General features: G+C 38.4%; 2 protein-coding genes across 5 annotated transcripts; both read right to left on the minus strand.

The window, feature by feature from the left end:
* Nucleotides 1-1,237: 1,237 nt before the first annotated feature.
* On the minus strand, nucleotides 1,238-8,602 carry LOC126699812 (probable disease resistance protein At5g66900). Of its 4 annotated transcripts, none has more exons than XM_050397787.1 (6): nucleotides 8,526-8,602; nucleotides 7,553-8,429; nucleotides 5,034-5,434; nucleotides 4,547-4,616; nucleotides 4,255-4,450; nucleotides 1,238-2,616 (listed from the first exon to the last, which is right to left on the minus strand). In XM_050397787.1, exons 2-6 carry the CDS (start codon nucleotides 8,154-8,156, stop codon nucleotides 1,515-1,517), a joined length of 2,373 nt encoding a protein of 790 aa, XP_050253744.1. In that variant the 5' UTR covers nucleotides 8,157-8,429; nucleotides 8,526-8,602; the 3' UTR covers nucleotides 1,238-1,514. The 4 variants fall into 4 exon arrangements, with proteins under 4 accessions (XP_050253744.1, XP_050253745.1, XP_050253746.1 ...); XM_050397788.1 differs by having other exon boundaries at nucleotides 7,553-8,230; nucleotides 8,314-8,560; XM_050397789.1 differs by having other exon boundaries at nucleotides 4,255-4,441; nucleotides 7,553-8,561.
* A 1,085-nt stretch (nucleotides 8,603-9,687) lies between these two features.
* On the minus strand, nucleotides 9,688-12,025 carry LOC126700610 (uncharacterized). Its single transcript, XM_050398830.1, has 2 exons — nucleotides 10,425-12,025; nucleotides 9,688-10,336 (listed from the first exon to the last, which is right to left on the minus strand). Exons 1-2 carry the CDS (start codon nucleotides 12,023-12,025, stop codon nucleotides 9,688-9,690), a joined length of 2,250 nt encoding a protein of 749 aa, XP_050254787.1.
* Between the last annotated feature and the right edge of the window lie 8,810 nt (nucleotides 12,026-20,835).

A 20,835-nucleotide genomic window follows, 5' to 3' on the forward strand; every position in this document is an offset into this window, starting at 1 on the left:
TGTAGTTGGGATACATGGACAGCAATAGACCCTTCAAGCCTAATCTACCTAGTGCACCTAAGCCCTCCAAGCTTCTTGCTCCAACGAGGTTGCGCCGAACATTTTTCTTTTCTAACTTCCCGGATTCCGCTACTAGACCGTAGCATCAACCAATGAAAATTGGTTCCTTCCTAACTGCTTCCCAGAAATCCAAACAGCTCTCTCACAGTGATGAATATGGTGAAAACAAGGTTTGGTAAAATGCCTCTCAAGGATTTGACAATGGAGAGGAAGAGAGTTGAGGAATTTGAAGAGACTCTAATATATAGATTGTGGGTGAATCAATTTTGTTTTTCTTTAGGGTTTTTCTCTCAAAATTCTCTCTGGAAGCTCTCTTACATTTGTGGGTAAAAGGGGTATTTATACTGGAGTGGGAGAGGAATGTGAAACGTCAGGTTTTACAAAACAGGGGTGGCTCGCGACTTGACCTTGCGGCTTGACTAAGTCGCGAAATCCAGTCGCGAGATAACCGTATGGCCAGTTGTCTTGTTTTGTCCTGTAGTGCTCCAGCTAGCATGACTGTTCACCTTCCGGCATGCTTGGCACGTGTGCTGAGTTTGGCGGCTTGCAGCCGCGGGTCACCCGCGAGGCCAAGCCGCGAGTCTCTGTTTTCTAGCACACTCTTAAGCAAACTTCACTCTATCTCACTCACTACCCTTACATCAAACCCACCTAAATACAGGGTTACTAAATGCTGAAATACAAGCAAATTTGGCACGGAATAAAGCCAATCAGATGGTTGAATAAATTCAACCTTACAATCTCCCTCTTTGGCTATTCCATGACAAAACCCTAAAACAGACTCTAGACTTAACATGTGAGTTGGGAACAGTTGAACAAAACTCACTCACACCTAACTCTAGAAGCTGTGAAGCACTTGAATCATATGAACATAAGACTCCTGAAACACAACAATACACCATGATCATTGTAAGCAGAAAATCATGAAATGCATATGAAACAGGCAATATGTGATCAAGCAAAGATGGAGTTAAGAAACAAACCATGGCTTGATCAACCAAGTGAACACCACAAGGTAGTAATCACAGTGCTCATTCACACTTGGAATGAACACAAGGACATACAAGTTAATAAGCATAAGGCAAGATACTTGTATGCTCAACACTCAACCAATGCATAATACACAAAGTATATGCATCTAGGAACAATCCTATAAGGGCACAAGAGTGACAATACATAAATCAAAATGCAAGACATTTAGATAGAAGTACTGATTTCAACATAGCATAAAAGGCTGCATTAAGCAAGGTACAAACCATAAAGCCTACATAATATGCATAAAAACATTAACCCTAAAAGCTTACATAAGCACATGGGTACAAAACACAAAATAACAGTTTATAAAACACAATATATCAACTTAAACTGAAGAAGAATGCAAAGACACTCCCCCTTAGGTAATATCCTCCCCCTCTGATCAAGCCTAACACTCCCCCTTTTTGTCATGGAATAGGCTATGCATCCTCTTCCAGCTTTCTCTGAATTTGATCCAATTGAGTTTGAAGTGAAGTAAACTTCATATCCCATCGAGTGCTGTGATGGTGTAAAGTAGATGTGAGTCCGGACATCTTTGTATTCAACTCGTGTACAGAGGATACAATGTGATCAAGTTTTTCATCAAGGGAGAGAGTGCTGAAATGAGAGCCACTGTGAGATGTAGAAGTTTCTGGTTTGGCTCCCTTCCGACTATGTCCAATGCTTGCATTGAATGTACGCATGTTGATTGGACTCGGTTTCGAGAGAGGAGATTCATCTGTCGTTGGATAAATTCCCTTGAGCTTCAAGATCCTTGAAATGAGACAGCAGAAAGGAATGCATGTTCGAGACTCAGTTCGTAGAACCGTTTTGCGCAGAACATGAAAGATATGAGCACAGATGTCGATTTTTACATCAGAGATTAGATCATGAAGAAACAAAGCACGTCCGAGGTTCATATACCCAGTGCTTGATAAAGGGTACAAATTGTGAAACATCACAATTGTAAGCACTCTCAGTTTTGGAGGAAGAGAGGAAACACTGATGGATTTTCCATTGGGTGAGAACTCCAAGTCTTGTCCAAGACTTTCTTTGAGAAGCTCCTCATCAGGACAAAGATCATCATAAACCGGTGAGTGTCGGAATATTGGTCTGTTGATGTGAAGGATTTCTGCCAAATATGCAGGAGAGACCGAAAAGCTTTTTTTCCTAACCCAGCACTTAAGTTCATCTTCTTCCACAATCGCGTTGGCATAAAATTCCTTTACCAAATCTTCATACGCGTCATCCAGATCAGAGAGAAGGTAATTCCAGTCCTTGTGAGCAAACCATTTCGGAATGTCAGTGTCATGAAGTGATGATTGATCCACAGTTCTTTCTAGTAATGGTGTAGCATTTTGAAAATAATTCTCATGAGACTGATAGGCTGCATAGGATCTGAACTTGTTGGGATCAAATCTCTTTGATGAAGAACGAGTCTCTTTTGTTTGAGGTGGGTAATCATCAACATCAATGACGGGTTCCTTCCCTTTGGAACTGCCTCCTTTCACAGCTGCTTTCTTGAATGGTGACATGTCTAGTCTGAATCATGAATAGAGGAAATGACAGAACACAATCCAACATACATTATTAGCAGTGGGTTAGTGGAAATTTAGGGATAATGAAGAAACCCTAATAGCTAGATGATAATGACCAGAAAATAGCAATGAGGGACAAAAATGGCCCAAATGTAGCTACACAGTAGAGTGGGTCAGATTAAAACCACACAATCACCTTAGAAAAACACACAGTCAACACATAAGCATTTTGAATCAACACATCAACAATGGATCAGGCAAGATGAGAAACCAACAAATAACAAACCCTAGCTAAGCACATGATGAAGAACAAAACCAACAATTTAATGAAGCCCAAAACAGAAACAAAAGCTTCCACAGGCTAAGCATGGACAAAGAGTAATAGCCGAGCTAAAAACCCATCTCCGCCGCCCTCCAAGCGGTAAACAATCCACTAGAAAATGTAGTTGGGATACATGGACAGCAATAGACCCTCCAAGCCTAATCTACCCAGTGCACCTAAGCCCTCCAAACTTCTTGCTCCAACGAGGTTGCGCCGAACATTTTTCTTTTCTAGCTTCCCAGATTCCGCTACTAGACCGTAGCATCAATCAATGAAGATTAGTTCCTTCCTAACTGCTTCCCAGAAATCCAAACAGCTCTCTCACAGTGATGAATATGGTGAGAACAAGGTTTGGTAAAATGCCTCTCAAGGATTTGACAATGGAGAGGAAGAGAGTTGAGGAATTTGAAGAGACTCTAATGTATAGATTGTGGGTGAATCAATCTTGCTTTTCTTTAGGGTTTTTCTCTCAAAATTCTCTCTGGAAGCTCTCTTACATTTGTGGGTAAAAGGGGTATTTATACTGGAGTGGGAGAGGAATGTGAAACGTCAGGTTTTACAAAACAGGGGTGGCTTGCGGCTTGACCTCGCAGCTTGACTAAGTCGCGAGATCCAGTCGTGAGATAACCGTATGGCCAGTTGTCCTGTTTTGTCCTGTAGTGCTCCAGCTAGCATGACTGTTCACCTTCCGGCATGCTTGGCACGTGTGCTGCGTTTGGCGGCTTGCAGCTGCGAGTCACCCGCAAGGCCAAGCCGCGAGTCTCTGTTTTCTTGCACACTCTTGAGCAAACTTCACTCTATCTCACTCACTACCCTTACATCAAACCCACCTAAATACAGGGTTACTAAATGCTGAAATACAAGCAAATTTGGCACGGAATAAAGCTAATTAGATGGTTGAATAAATTCAACCTTACAAAGGTATCATACCAGAAGAGAAACAAGGATCTTGAGACTGAAAATGAAGTGAGGAATGTGAGAGCTCTGATACCACTTGATAGGCCAAAAACATATTTGAAAAGAAAACTAACAAATATTTAAAAAATCAATCTAATTGGGGCACATTTTTAGTTGCCTCATTAAAAATAACTCTTTTAAAAAAAAGCTAATATATTTATTTAAGGGTAGTTTTGTAAACTTATACATTTTTATAAAGTAGATAAGACAAATAAATGACGTTCCCTTAAAACGTTTGACTTTTCAAACAGGACAAATAAATTAGGACAGAGGGAGTATTAATTATATCTAGCAACTAGCAATGGTTACATGAAGAAAGAGGCTACAAGAATATCAGACCATAGAAATAAAGAGTCAGTATACCTTTTCCTCACAAGATTAGCCAGATTCCGGGTGGGGATTTTCTGTAAATTGTGAATGGCATTGTTGCCAACTTCAACTAGTTTATATGATTCTGCCCACATATCAATAATGGCAGGACCAGGGATCCTTTGGTCTTCAGGAAATGAACCTAGATCCATTAAATATTCTTTGAAGATGACCTCGTGATCTGAAAATTCTAGGTTTTTTGGAAGACAATCAAGCAAATCAGAATTTGAATTGAAAATATAATGACTATTAGACCAATTCTTAGCTATACTGTCCCAGGTCTCACCAGGTTTCTCATTGAGTAATCCACTAATCACTTTGAGCGCCAGTGGGAACCTGCTACAGCCTCTCACTATCTGCAATTTAAGGAACCAAATAAAATTAGTCATAGTTTGGAGGCTACAGGGGTAATATTGGCCAATGCTATAGTAGCTCAAACCACATGAATTGTTTGGAAATATGAAACAAGGCTAGTAGGACCTTCTTATTTTTCTCCTTTTGCACTCAAGTTTTTGGAACAATTGGTTCAAAACAAAACAAGCAAGCTCAAATGTATGTATAAGTATGAAAGCATGATTTTGGAAAGTACATATGTTTTTTTTTTTTTTTTTTGGTTGGAAATAGGGTACATACGGTATCATGTACTTATCAAAGACCAAAACTAGATAGTATTTCTTCATTCATATGCATATACATTCCTTAACCAATGGTGATATGCATAAATAAAATTAAGCAATTTTCATCGGAATATTTATGCAAGATTGACAAAGCACCTTGTTGATGGCTTCAACAGGAATGTTAGAACTCTCATGTAGCAGAGATGCTGAGTGATGAAGCAGCATCGTTGCATGGTCATCATTTAACGGATTTAAGTAATATGTAAAGCTAAATCCTGGAAGTGCAGTTCTTGAGGTCACCAGAATATTGTAATTTGGAATATCAGACATAAACTCCTTAAGACAGAATTCTGATTCAGACCAAACATCATCCAAGATCAAAAATTTACATTTTGATCCAATTTTGGCCACTCCTTCCCATAGCTGGTTGATTTCATCTTCATCACTTTGGAACTCGGGCACCTGATCACTTATAAATTGATAAAGTCTTTGCGCAATGGTCGTCAGGTTGAAATTTTTAGAAAAGTGGACCAAAAATTTGTTGTACTTAAATTTTCCTACCCAAAAACAATCCAGTTAGAAAGTTGCCATTAAGGCACATTTCATTTCTTATAACATTGTAAACTGAAAACATGGATAATAATGGCGGGCAGACGAAGTGAATTACACACAATTTCAATCGCAGCAAAGATTAAGAGGTGTGTGTATGTTACATTTTCTTTGTTACTCCGCTTCTAAGGCAATAAATGCAGAGGATGAAATGTTCCAAGAACAGTGCTTCATGACTGTCAAGAGGCTTAACACTTAACACAAAATAATGAACATAATTAGCAAAGGCCTATCATATCTTACCTAATGAGACATAAATTTGTTTCAAACTGTAGTTTAACTTCACCTTTATTTTTTTACTTTTTATGAATCGTAGTTTAATTTCACTTGCAGAAATTCAAATCTTCATGTGTGAATGCATTACAATCCCATTTATTCCAATTACTCATCTATATATATATATATATATATATATATATATTTAAGCTAAAGTGTAGCGTTTATTGTTACTACGTTCCTATTAAACCACCTCATCCGCTATATCATTGACCACACCATTAGTCTTTTTCATATTTATTTTTACCTCTAATTATTTTTACAATATTAAATATAAAATAATATTTGTTTTACAAATTCATTTTAGGCGGTTTTAACTTTACATATTCATCTATTTTAATTTTGATGTTATAACTAAATAATAAATCAATGGAAAATCAAAACAAAAATGTTGTCTATATATATTCCTCTCTCAACTTTTTTTTTTCATTTTTTTTTCGTTGAAGTTTTTTATTTTTCTTGCATCTTTACCTTAGATTGATGAATATTATTAACTAATTCATATATGTTCCTTGATGCAAGTTTTTATTATTATTTTTTTTATCATTTTCTTTACAACACTAAATACTTTTAATGAATGGTGTTTGTTGTTAATCTTATTTGAGGAAATCATATTATAATATGTCAAATTTTGTGTTGTTTTTAGGTTTTAATTTATTTGAAAAACAATAAAATAGTTTGGATAAGCTAATTAAGAATAGTTAGTGTAGTCGAAGACAATGATTTGTGTGCAATTTACTTTCACTATTTGTAATTTTTTTTTAACAAATTAGTAGTAGATTGTTATGTCTTTTTTATATGATGTTCTTAGATGCTTGAGCAATTCCTTATCTTATTAGCGTATTCTTTGAGATTTTTAAGAAAACAAATTCAATTTTGTGCTTCAAATTATTTATTTATCTATTCACTTTTCACATGTTGGATTAGATGTAACATTAGATTATAGCAAAATTAACACAATACTTCTTCTTTTTCAAAAAAAATTCCCTACTTTTTTCCCCTTTGGAATTGTACCCTTGGTTTTTTTAAAAGGAAAAAGAGTTACAATATTTTATTTTTCCGTTTCTTTTTTTATTATTTTGAATTGTAGTTTTGTTGAGTTTTATTAATTTTTTTAGATACGTTTCTTGGTATTTTTGATTGTGTGGTAGAAAAAATTGGATTTGAAAAAGTTTGTTTAAAACTAAAAGAATAATTTCCAAATTATATATACTTTTTAATGATATACAAAATATTAAAAATAAATTGTATTAAAAAAATTAATATTATCACTGGCAACGCGTGGGATTTGCCACCGATGCTTATAAAATTCAAGCAATAGTTCAATTTCAGATTCAACAATGAACTTTGTTAAGAATTCAACTAAAAAATTAGTTGATTCGAAGAAGGCTTGAGTTTGCTAGTTGTGATATAAACGATTGTACCTTAAGATTATTGAGTATTTTACTGCTAGTCGTAATGCAGTAGTTGCGATATAAACGATTAATTGTAGCTTAAGATTATTGAGTATTTTATTGCTAGTCGTAATGCATGAGTGTGTCAGGTGTTCATTAAACCATTACACAGCATTGTACTTCTTTTTCATCTGATTTAAAAAAAATAAAAAATGTGTAGCATTCTTGTTTATATAGCATTTTAACAAACTTCTATACGTATTTTGTTTTAGGTAGTACGTAACAGTTTACTAAGATCCACATACTAGCACAATAAATAACTTTAAGAATATGCAAACACATGCCAATTATGCACATAAAATTACATACACAAAAAAGAAGAGAGAGATCAAATACCTTTAATTTCCTGGCCATGACCAAGCATTTTCACCAGTGTGGTCTTTCCGCATCCTGCAGGGGTAGTCCATAGAATTATTAGAATCTGCTGCCTCTCATCATTCAACGCCATCAAAGGCAGATCCATCCCGATAGTAAAACCCAGGGGTGGAGCAACAACACACGTTGCCCCACTTTTAATCGCTAGCGACTCCATTCGCTCGCAAAGAAAATTCTGCTTCTCCAAAATCTGCAATATATCCCTTCTGTTCTGAGCTGGGATATGAAACTGAAAGAATGTCGCAATGGACTCATTCAACTCTGCAAGTTCTTTCTCGAAAGAGGAGTCCAACTCTTGGTTGTCCAACATGCCAATGAGCTCCTTGGCCTTCCTCATATCTTCGATCAAGCTCTTTGTTTCCTCTTCTCGGTGATCAAGTATTTCGTTCAATCGTGTTATGTCTTTAACCACTGGATCTATAAGATCTAGACTGCGTTTGAGGCGTTTAAGAATTGACTTGAACATAAGGGCATCGCTTCCAACACTCTTAAATGTGTCATGCAACACATTAACTAGCTCTCCAAACACTGCCCCCAGAGCAGCCCCTCCTACCAATGATGCCATAGCTTTGCTTTGCAAACTAACTCAAACCTCCAAAATGACAAAAGAAAAGAAACCAAAGATTCTGTATGCAAGATCTTTGGAAACTAGTTAAGAAACAAACACACTACATATCAAGGAATAGGCCAAATAGATTTAAATAAATAAAAAAATTGGATACCAATTTAGATCTCTATCTCCTGTTTCTTCTGATCAGTTACCCTGTGCTGATAAGGAAACGGAGCAGAGGATCAAAGTAAAGCCATTTGAGATGAAAGAAGAATGTATGCTTCTTCCCTGGAAAACAATCATAGGGGTATAAATAAAAGACTAAACCAAGTAACAGATTTATACTTTTTTCTGCAATTGTGCATGTAGTTTCATGCCACGAACCTGGAAGTTTCCCAGTTTGAACACATTGACTTCTTTCTGTTTTTTAGTAGACTTAGAAAGAAGGCATAAAGTATAAACCTTAAGAAGATGCTAAAGAGCCTGTTTGATAGAGGAGTTTATACGTATCAAATTCTAGCTTTGATGGGGTCCATATTTATATACCAATTATCTTTCGGAGAGTAATATAGTTATTACTTTTTATCACAATTGTCAAATTCCAACAAAATAAAAACATCCTCAAAAATAATTTCACCGTAAATTAATTAAAATTTTTTTATAAAAAGTAATAATAAAATCCTCAATTTCAATGAAAAGAAACTGCAAGTGCAACAGCCTTCCTCCAAGAAACCTCTAATTATCTGCGAGGGAGGAAGAAGAGACTTAAGCGTAGTCTTGCTTTATGTGTAAACTATGACCAGTTATTTTTTGAAACTTCTAGGTACCAGTTACGCTCTTTATATTGCATCAATATCATGGAAATAACTCTTTCACATTGCAAAATCTCAGAAGCTTTGATGGAAACCAAAAATCTCCTTGTTAAACTTTTAGGCCCTGTTATTGTGTGGATAAAACACATATTTTCACATTTTAAATAATTTTACACACATTTCAATAATGGACAGAATTAATTTGAAATACGTCTAGGGTCTAAGATGTGAGTTTGGGTGGTATGTTTGTAATTAGATGCAAGTATGTAGGGCCCAAGTAAGTGACTTGTCAAATCCAAGCTTAATTGCAAGCTTTTTCTTCTTTGGGTTTACGTCCAACTTCACAGTACAGACACCCATCTCCCTCTGATTTTTCTCTAGCTATGAAGCACGGGTGCATTTCAGGACTCGGGTGCGGGTGCGGGTGCGGGTGCGGGACTCGGCAATTTTTGAAAAAGGTGGGTGCAGGTGCGGCAGGACTCGGCGATTAAAAAATTATTAAAAATATTTTTATAATATATGTTTAATATATTGCTAAGCATACTTTTACTTTTTCACATTATATAAACAAATACCAAATTTAAGAGCAATAGTAGATAACAACTAAAACATGATGTTCATAAATTAAATATAATCCACAAGATTGAAACTAAAACATTCCATGATGTTTGAAAATTAGAATACAACTCATAAGTTTGAAACTAAAACAAAATAAAAGATAATCAACAAGACAATCAAACACAAATATCATCATCCTCAAGATCAATAGCTTCACTTCGAACTTCACTTTCACTAGTAGTAGCACTAGTGTTAACATTCCCAATAACTATGGCCTCCAACTCTGGCTCATCAAGTGTAAGAGCTGCATTCTCAAGAATTCCAGCTCCTCCATGCATGTCACTCTCATTCCAAGAGTCTCCTGCAATATCCCACATCTTTGTTGCGGTATGTATGTACTCTTCATTGCGCCTTGACAAGAGTCGAAGATTAGAATGCACATATACCAAATCCTCAGCGCGTGCAGGAGCCATTTTGTTTCTTTTTAAGGAATGAATGAATTTGTACGTGCTCCAATTTCTCTCAGCACATGAGGATGAGCAAGGTTGTCCAAGAAGTTTAAGGGCAAGGGTTTGAAGAGTTGGAAATGCGGAGCCATGGTATTGCCACCAAGCCAAAGGTAGTAAGGTCCACCTATCCGTCAAGGCACTTGGTGAAGGAAACCTCCCTCCTGAAAATTTAGCAAACTCATACTTCACCACCGTTAAGTCATTCTCATCTTCAAAGTATCTCTCCAAACACTTGCTTCTTTCCATAGAAATTTCATGATCCCGATGTGGAGGGATGCATTTTGGATTCTCCGAAAGCCATTCAATGGAGTAATACCTAGTTAAAGATTAAAAAACAAATATAGATCAAACGTGTGTTTTACTAAAAGGGTGAATTAAGGAAAATAGATAATAAATGTACTTACTTAGGATTTAAGGAATGAGCCAAGCAATGTAGTGGTGTAGAATTTTTAGTCCACCGATCAATGAGTATATCATACACCACACCCCAAAATGAGCTATATTGATCATCTTCCAAGCCTTCATGCCGATATATCACTGCTTTCACCTTCTCTATCATGGAATCCCACATCTCATACACAAGATGAAGACAAGGCTTATCTGTGTCGGCTATTCGTAGCATATCATAAATGGGTGCCGTGAATTCAAGGATATAATCAATATTATCCCACCAAAGATCACTTAGAATCATATCTTTCACCTTTAGAGCTTTTCCAACGTCATCCTCCCTATAAGAAGCCCATTGGTCACTAATAGCAATGGCTTGAAGGCATCTTTTAATCAACTTCAACCTTTTCAACGTTACAACCACCGAAGCAAATCTAGTATCAGCAACTTGGAGCAATTTTAATGGACAAAATTCATTAAACATTGCCAACCTCATAGAATGGTTCATGATAAAAACACGTATGAAGGATGCATCATCAGCAACACATGTAATCCAACTACATTCCTCATATGTAACTTCATTCTTTTCAGTGTTTTTTGCTGCACAAATATTCTTCAAAACTAGATTGAGAGTGTGGACAACACAAGGTGTCCAAAATATTTTAGGATACTCACCCTCAATAAGAGCTCTAGCAGCCTTCATCACATTTGCATTATCAATGATGACTTGGACAACTTTTTCATGTCCAATCTCTTTTATAGCATCCTTCAACACCCCAGCAATGTAATGCTTATCTTTGAACTCACCTGACCCATCAATTGCCTTTATAAACGCTGGACCCCCATCTGATACAGCCATAATATTAATAAGAGGCCTCCTTTGTGGATCTGACCATCCATCAGAAACTATACTTACACCATTTTCAAGCCAAGAGTCCTTAATTGGTTTCAAGAGTCTTTCAACATGAGCTCTTTCCTTTTGCAAAAGTGTTGTTCTCAAAGCATTGTATCCAGGAGGAAGATAACCTGGAATGCTATGAGTAGCAGCAAATGCATAGGAACTACGATAATGTGGGTTCCTTGCAAAGTTAAACGGAAGCCCACCGGTGTAAAACATCCTAGCAATTCTACTATCCAAATCATGTCTAGCATTATTCTGAAATGCTTTCTCCAAAGTAGTATTCATAGTCACCTTCCTCCTCTTAGCATCAACCGGATTTGTACTATGATTACTATCACTCCCTTCTTGTCTCCGAAATGGGGAAATAGGTATCCCACGGCCTGGGGGAGGTGGGGGTAAGGGAATTTGACTTCTCTGTTCTTGCTTTAACTTATCAGTCTCAACTTGATCATGCATTCGCTGCATTTCCAACCTATGGCTCTTTGACACATTACGGCATGCTCTAATACCTTTGCTAGAAATTTGTAATAAATGAGCCTTAACCCTAGAATAGGATCCCATAAAAACTATATCACAATAGTTGCACTTAAAATATGTGTTTCCACCAGATTTAACAAATGCACCAGCTGGTTTTTCTACTTTAGTCACATACTGCCAAAGAGGAGATTCAGCATTTGACACTTCTTGTGAACTTTCTGTGCTATTAACTTCGTCCATTGTAAATTCAATAGATTCAATTTAACCTACAAATAATAACTATTAACTAAATAAATTAATGATAAATCAAACCAAGTTCACAGCAACAAAACACAACAGCCAGGTTCACACTGTGAACTTCACAGCAAAAAAACACAAAACCACAGAATCAAAAAAACCCTTTAACTCCCACAAATAACCTACAAATAATAACTATTAACTAAATAAATTAATGATAAATCAAACCAAGTTCACAGTAAAAAAAACACAGCAACCAAGTTCACAGCAAAAAAAACACAGAACCCTTTAACTCCCACAAACCACAAATCACAAATGATAGGTTAACAAAACCCTTTAACTCCCACAAGAATTGAAAAAACAAGCAAAAAAACACAGCAAGCAGTCAAGCACATAAATTTTCAGATTCACAAATTTATTTCTAAGCAATTTGAAAGAGAGAAATCGTAAAGAACAAAGAATAAAAATTCAAGAAAAGAGCAGAGAGTGCACACCTAAAGGCTGAAGCAAATGCAGTGTGCACACAGCACTCACTATGGACGGAGCACACAGAGATGAGGGACGGAGCACACAGAGAAGGCAAAAGGGAGATGAGGGACGGAGTGAGAGAGGAGTTTTGGACAAAGTGTGAGGGTCTGAGGGGTCTGGATATTTAGGTTAAGACCTTAAGTCAAACGGTGCGTTTGCACCTTTTTTTTTTTTTTTAATTTCGGCTTGACTCGGCCATTTCGGCCGATACAGGCCGATACAGACCGAGTCGGCCCGATTTGGGCCGCGTCGGCGCCGATTTTAGCCGCTTCGGCCCGAGTCGGGATCCGCCACGTGGCGCGACGCGGCACGACGCGGGACGGACGCGCGGTCTGCGGTGTCCCTCCCGCGTCGCCGCGTCCTGCCGCGTCGGACGCGGGTGCGCCGGCCTGGGAGCCGCATCCATGCATCCTTGTTCTCTAGAGCCATTATAACTCCAGCCACCTAATTTACTCATCTCACCCACCTCTATTTTTGATTTTCTCTAGAGCCATTACAACTCCAATACCACCTACTTAATTTATCTCACCCACCTCTCTGAACCTTAAATAAATATCCTCCGAGCCCAATATGGAATATCACATTGTTGAGAGAAACTCCTTAATTATTTATGCGTATGGTGATTAATAAACTAAAATTTATTAGAGTAGAAATTGGGTCAGATACGTGGAGGTGGTGTCAAACCTTATTATAACTTATAATTCACGAGCCAGTGATCAAATCTTCAATTTACAATTTGCATGTTTTGCATTTTCGAATACGTGAATCTAGGCTTATCTCTATAAACATTAGTAAGAGGTGATGACTTTTTCAAATGAGGATCACTGATTTATTAGGGAAAGAAAAGATAATAAATTTCCCATTAATCTTGGAATAATATAATTGGAGAAAAATTTTAAAATCCAAACTGAAAAATAAAAAGATCTCCGAAGTTGTTCTTACCGACAAGAAATTAATGGTATTTCCATTACTGGGTTCTAAACTTGTAATGTCTTTTAGTTGGGGTCCCATGCTGCCATGCATCAGCGTGAGTGAAATAAGTGTGAAAATTCGTTCTACTTGTCGGTGGGTTGAAGAAAAGATCAGTGTGAGTGTGAGTTGTGGACCGCGTGGACTTCATTGACTAGGCCCTCAGGCTTTGGAGACAGTGGGTTCCACTTCCAAGGGCAACTTCCTTCCTCCAAGAAAGCCCCAAGAAACCTCTAAGTATCTAAAAGGAAGATGAAGATGAGACTTAAGCGCAGTCTTACTCTCTGTGTGAATTGTGTCTAGATACTTTTGGAACCTTCTAGGTACCATACTTAAGCTTTTTACAATGGAACAATATCATGGAAAAATAACTCTTTGAACTTTATAAGAACCATACCGACGGTCATGCTTTGCAGTCAAGCTTTTCACGTTGCAAAATCTCAAAAGCTTTGCTGAAACCAAAAATGTCTTCGCCAAATTTTAATATTTTAATTAGAAGTTGGCAAATTTATTGTAAAGAGTATAAGTTAGCCAAACGTAGAATCTGACATTAATAAGGAGAGACACTCTTAATTATTTATAACTATGGTGATTAATGGGCGAAAATTTATTGGAGTAGAAATTGGGTTAGCTTTGTGGACTAGCAGGAATTTGTAGTGGGGGGAGTAATAAATAAGAGGATTACATTTTTTTTTGCAGTAATTTGTAGTGGGGGGAGTAATAAATAAGAGGATTACATTTTTTTTTTTTTTTTAATATATATCCATACTATGAATATTTATCTAAAATATATAGTAATATCATAAACACAATTCAATATACAATACGTTTTTTTTTTGTGATACATATATATAATACAGTTAGGTGGATTAATTTATAACTCAATATATAGTTTTTAATTTGCCTATTGACCTAGGCTTTCAATTTAAATTATAACACATTAATTATAACTAAGATAAAAGAATATTATTAATAGGTTAAAAGATGGATAAAATTAGACAACAATCATTGAAATGCATAAAAATAGGTGGGGCTTGTGGGGTTTTTTTTAGGGGTAGGGAAACAGGGTGAGCGATTAACTTTTGGTGGTGGCATATATCAAGAATGGACGAAATCACTCAAGGTTGGAATAGTCTCTCGCTAATGGATAGAGAAGAAGATAATATGCCACTTACTAAGAAGGGCCCAAAAGAAGAGTTCTCTCTGGTAGCTAGATTTCTAACTAGCAGAGCTCTGAACATCAATGCGGTAGCAAGAACCTTCTCTCCTCTATGGAGAACGCAAAACGGATTTCAGATACGGAATTTAGGTGATCACAAACTCTTGTTTATTTTTGATAATAAGCCGGATGTGGAGAGAGTACTGCAGAATGAACCATGGAGTTTTGACAAACACCTAGTCGTGTTTCAACGTTACAACAAGAATACGGTCATTGAGGATTATGCTCTGAATGAAGCAACTTTTTGGGTACAAGTGCACAACATCCCATTGGGATACATGGACAGAGACACAGCAGAAGAAATTTGCTCAAAAATTGGTAAGTTGGTGAAATCGACGGGTGACAAAGACTTTGGGGGTGAGGGTTTCATTCGAGTTAGAGTGATTGTGGACGTGACTCAACCCCTGTGCCGTGGAAGAGTTGTAACTCTTGAAAACGGGAAAAAAATCTGGATTTCCTTCAGGTATGAAAGACTGCCAAACTTGTGCTATTGGTGTGGTCGGCTGGATCATGACGATAAAGATTGTGAGGTTTGGGTGCAAAACGAAGGGAGCTTGGATGCAAGTAAAAAGAACTACGATTCTAGTATTCGTGCGAAGCCGGTTTACCAGTCCAGTAAGAATGTAGTACATGTCCCGGGTTTTTTTGAGGGGAGGAAAAAGGAACAAGGTAAAGCATCATCCATGAGCAGTAGCAAGCCACCAGCGCCGAGGGAGATTCCATCACCACGTCCACCAGCCACGGAGTCCCCTGAAACCGATAGCGAAAAACAGGGGATACCATTTAATGCAGACGTTACTACTCCCTTAATTCGCCGTAATTGCGATCCCGTGAATGACTCAGTGCACTTAAGCGAGGATAACGGCAAAGAGGATTTTGTGGATTTAAATCCGGGTATTGATACAGAGGAGAACTCTGACGTACTCGCAATGCACAAAAACAATAACTCCCATGCTATGTCCTTCAATCCTTCCCCTAATGGGCCGAACCTGAACCCATCAGTCTACACTTGCAAGCCCACTAAATGGACTAGGATTAACAGGCCCATTACCCCCCAGGACACAATTTCGCTAGGTGACTTACTAGGTAAACGCAGCAGCTTTTTCAAAACTGATGATCAACCATTACAGAAACGCAGGGCACAGGATGCAAGCTTTGACTCCGATAACGATTATCCAACGGCGGGGACTGATATCCAGCCCCGCCGAGAGCCATGAGTCTGGTATGTTGGAACGTGCGGGGGCTTGGGAACCAACGCACCGTTCAGGAGCTTGCAAAATTTGTGCGAGCGCAAGACCCCTCTATCCTGTTCCTGGCCGAGACATGGGCAGATGAAGCTAGGCTGAGGAAACTTTGTGACGAATTACAATTTGATGAGGTGTGGGTGGTAGGCCGTATCACAAGAGCAGGTGGTTTAGCTCTCCTCTGGAAAAATTCAGTAGATATCGATGTCGATTCGGCGTCTCTCAATCATATTGACGCCATCATAAACAAGGACAAGGAGGATGCTTGGAGGTTCATGGGGGTATATGGAATTCCAGAAACTAGTAGGAAATCAGAAACATGGGACTTGCTACGTGGTTTGAATCAAAAATTTAGCCTTCCTTGGATTTGCGCCGGTGACTTCAATGAAATTCTAAGGGGGCATGAGAAACTTGGAGGTCCGCCAAGAAGAGAAGCAGAGATGCAAGCTTTTCGTGACATAGTGGATGAATGTGAGCTGGTTGACTTGGGGTATTGTGGACACAAATTCACTTGGAGAGGCAAACGATCAGGAGGTATGGTGCTAGAACGGCTAGACCGGGCTTTCGCTAATACGGCATGGTTGGAACTAAACCCAGCAACTCGAGTGCAACATGTTAGAGCCCATTCTTCAGATCATAACCCGATTATCATTAAACCGGAAGGTATCACAGCTGGCGAAACAAACCTTTCCGGTTCGAGCAAATGTGGCTAAGGGAGGCAGGTTGTGGGGAGACGGCAAAAGCTACGTGGGGTGATTCTTCAGTTGACAGCACAATGCCTATGGTGTCTCAAAAAATTAAGAACTGTGGGTTACGGCTTTCGGAATGGAGTAGGCAATCATTTGGCAGCATTAGGCGGCAATTGGAGGAGAAAACTAGGGACTTGATTAAGGCAGAATGGGCAGCAACTACTGGGGTTGATTCAGACAGTGTGAGGGCCATACAGCTAGAGGTGAATGAGCTATTAGAAAAAGAAAACTTGATGTGGCAGCAGAGGGCTCGATCCTTATTTCTCAAATCTTCGGATAGGAACACCCGGTACTTTCACAACAGGGCTTCGCATAGATACAGACGAAATAGTATCAAGGGACTGAAGAATAGTGCTAATGAATGGTGCACCTCAGACAGTCAAGTTGCAGAGATTGTAATAAGGTTTTATGAATCCTTGTTCTCTTCATCAAACCCCACTGATATGCACAAGGTTATGGAAGCTGTAGAACCTAAAGTGACAGCGGACATGAACCAGGAGCTTACTAAAGTTTTCACGAGGGAGGAAGTTGATCTTGCTTTAAAAAACATGGAACCTTTAACGGCCCTGGGCCCGGATGGTATGCCTCCCATTTTCTTCCAATCATTTTGGTCTGTGGTGGGTGATGATGTTACTTTTGCTGTGCTTGATTGTCTCAATAATTGTCGTATCCCTCCTGATCTTAATCATACTTTTGTGACCCTTATCTCTAAAGTGAAGAGTCCTAAGCTTATTTCTGAATTTAGACCAATTAGCTTATGTAATGTCATTTACAAATTGTTGTCTAAAGTGCTAGCCAACCGATTGAAAAAAGTGTTACCTTACCTTGTTTCTGAAAATCAAAGTGCCTTCCAGGCAGGGAAGGTAATCACTGATAATATATTGATGGCCTTTGAAACTCTCCACTATATGAAAAATCATCAATCGGGTAAAACAAGCTTTATGGCCCTTAAACTCGACATGAGTAAAGCTTATGATCGAGTGGAATGGGGCTTTATGAAAGAGCTTTTAAGAAAGTTGGGTTTCCATGAGAAATGGGTGGCTTTGATGATGGAGTGCATTACCACTGTCTCTTACTCCATTTTGATTAATGGGGAACCTTCAGGTACAATCAACCCGAGCAGAGGTATTAGACAGGGTGATCCCCTCTCACCTTATCTCTTTATCCTTTGTACTGAAGGTCTTCATGGATTATTGAATCAAGCTGTGGTTGCTGGTGATATCAGGGGCATCTCCATTTGTAGAAATGGGCCAAGACTAACGCATTTATTTTTTGCAAATGACAGTCTACTCTTTTGCAGGGCCTCTATCCAAGAATGTCAGCATATTCAAGACATCCTCTTGACTTATGAAAAGGCATCTGGGCAGCAACTGAATAGAGACAAAACTACGCTATTTTTTGGTAAAAATGTGCACCAAAGTTTACAAGAGGCTATTATTTCACTGCTAGGTGTTCCGAAGATCAAGCAATATGAGAAGTACTTGGGTCTCCCCTCTTTTGTGGGTCGTAGAAAGAAGGCTAGCCTCCAATACATAAAGGAGCGAGTGTGGGCAAAAATGAAAGGTTGGAAGGAGAAACTACTATCCCAAGCCGGAAGGGAGATTCTTTTGAAAGCTGTGATCCAAGCAATCCCAGCTTTCTCTATGAGCTGTTTTAAACTTTCCAGCATTTTATGCAATGAGATTGAAATTATGATCCGTAAATTTTGGTGGGGTCAAAGGGGTGAAAGGAGGAAGGTGCATTGGGTTAAATGGAGTAAGTTGTGTAGGGCAAAAACTGAAGGTGGTATGGGTTTTAGGGATCTACAAAAATTCAACGATGTGCTACTTGCCAAACAAGTCTGGAGATTGGCCACTGAGGAAGACTCTCTATTTTTCAGATTTTTTAAGGCAAAATTTTTCCCCCATGGTTCAATTTTTGATGCCAAGGTGAAAAATGGATCCTATGCGTGGAGAAGCCTTTTAAAAGGGCGCGAAGTCATTTTGCGTGGTATGAGATGGAGAATTGGTGATGGCTCTTTAGTCCGCATCTACCAAGACAGTTGGCTGCCAACAGTTGAGAATGGTAGAGTAAGCTCTCCCATCTTAGACAATAATCCAGCTGAGTTGGTGGCATCGCTGATTGATCAAGACCAGTGCTGTTGGAGAGACACTGAAGTTGACAAGAAGTTCCTACCAGGGGAGGCTGCGGTTATTAAAGCTATTCCACTGAGCTTTTCTCACAGAAGGGACAAGATATTCTGGCCAAGAAATCATAACGGGGTCTACTCTGTGAAGTCCGGTTACAAGCTTCTAATGGAAACGGAACACACAAGTGATCGAGACCTTAACTCATCCGATTCAGAAGATACGAAGTCTACTTGGAAAAAAATTTGGCAAGTGGAGGTGCCAAACAGGATACGACTTCTCTTGTGGCGTGCTGGAAATGATTCGCTTCCTTCAAGAGTGAATCTTTTTCGCCGTAAGCTTCTAACAGAGAACCTGTGCCTTCAGTGCAATGCCGAACCTGAAGATACTCTTCATGCCCTTTGGACTTGCCCTCAGTTAGATTCGGTTTGGCGGGCCAACTTCGAGGATTTAAGAGAAGCCTCCATCTCAGCTTCAAACTTTCTGGAGGTTATTAAAGTCGCTCAACAGGACTGGTCTCGCTTTCCTCTGTTTGCTTGGACGTCATCCTTAATTTGGATGCGCAGAAATAAGATACGCATGCAGGAAGCAATGGCGCCTTTAGACCAAATTAGCTCCTTGGCACAAAAAGCTCTCCAAGAGTATAACCAACTCCGACCCACGCATGAAGCGATCCCCAGAACAGCCAGATTGGTAAGGTGGCGCCCTCCTCCAACGGGACTGCTAAAAATCAACTTCGACGGTGCACTTTCTGTTGAAGAAAATGTTGCTGGTTTAGGTGTAATAATCCGTAATGAAAATGGATTAGCTATGGCTGCTTTGTCACAACAGATTCCGCTGCCTATTTCGGTAGAGATGGTGGAAGTGCTAGCAGCGCGTCGAGCCCTATGGTTTGCAAGAGAGTTGGATTTCCACAGTGTGGTTGTTGAAGGTGACTCAGAAATCATTATTAACTCCATCAATGGCAATAGTATGGATCACTCCGAGTTTGGGCATATTCTTCATGACATAAAGTTCCTTAGCTCTTTTTTTAGTTGTATTTCTTTTCAGCATGTTAAAAGACAAGGTAATGGTCTAGCCCACAAGTTGGCTAGAAGAGCATTGTCTAATACTTTAGATGTTTGGATGGAGTCTGTTCCTCCAGACACGGCTGATGTCTACAATGTTGATCTTCAGTTCATTCCTTAATAATATTCCCCACTTAGGGGTTTCTCAAAAAAAAAAAAAAAAAAGAAATGCATAAAACTAAATTGAATCAAAATATCTAGTAATATCTAGTAATATATTATCAATTAAAAAAATAAAGAATAGATGAAGACAAGCCATAGTGATTTTAGGACCATAATAAGCATGGCATTGGAAAATTCCTCATTGGGAGGGCAAAACAGCAGAAGCAAGGCCTTGTCCAAGTACTGAGTATATATTAAGCTCAATTATAGCCCTGTTTGATGGGGGATTGGGGGCCATGTTCTCTTTATGCTGTCTGATTTATTTTTTAAAATCAGTATGATGATATAATGCAGTATATATAAGTATGTGCCATTGATATGCTAAAGGCTTGAGGGATTTTTTGTTTTACGTTTTAATTGGTGAGACCATTAACGAAAATTTTGGATTCAAAGCTAATAATTTCTAGAGTGTTGCTCATAATGATCACAATGGTACTATCTTATCAATTTGGGATGATGTTTCCACAACCATAAGAAGAGTTGAAAATAAGAGGTGTTGGTATTATTATTCCTCTAATGCATGCATCTTCAATATTTGATGACATTATTGACCACTCATATATAACAGCCGTTGATGCTTTCGCCTTGAATGATTTTCTTCCTTAGTTGGTGATTATTGGAAAAGCTTGTTGGCATAAGTTACATAAAGTTTCTCTTATTTTGATTTAAACCATAAATTTTTCTAATACTCTTCTCATGTATCTACATTTGTGTATATGAGAAATAAATTTCGAGGTTTTAGTATTTTA

The sequence above is a fragment of the Quercus robur genome, chromosome 9 (assembly GCF_932294415.1).
Source record: "Quercus robur chromosome 9, dhQueRobu3.1, whole genome shotgun sequence".
In the NCBI taxonomy this organism is placed as follows: Eukaryota; Viridiplantae; Streptophyta; class Magnoliopsida; order Fagales; family Fagaceae; genus Quercus; species Quercus robur.

What these genes read in the sequence shown, in the direction of transcription:
- LOC126700610 (XM_050398830.1), bottom strand. Translation starts at nt 12,025, where the DNA reads ATGGACGAAGTTAATAGCACAGAAAGTTCACAAGAAGTGTCAAATGCT. An exon ending in GCTCATTCCTTAAATCCTAA is followed by an intron (nt 10,337 to 10,424) that starts GTAAGTACATTT and finishes ATCTTTAACTAG; the next exon opens with GTATTACTCCATTGAATGGC.
- LOC126699812 (XM_050397787.1), bottom strand. Translation starts at nt 8,156, where the DNA reads ATGGCATCATTGGTAGGAGGGGCTGCTCTGGGGGCAGTGTTTGGAGAG. An exon ending in TCATGGCCAGGAAATTAAAG is followed by an intron (nt 5,435 to 7,552) that starts GTATTTGATCTC and finishes GTTTTTGGGTAG; the next exon opens with GAAAATTTAAGTACAACAAA. An exon ending in ATTACTCAATGAGAAACCTG is followed by an intron (nt 4,451 to 4,546) that starts GTGAGACCTGGG and finishes CAAAAAACCTAG; the next exon opens with AATTTTCAGATCACGAGGTC.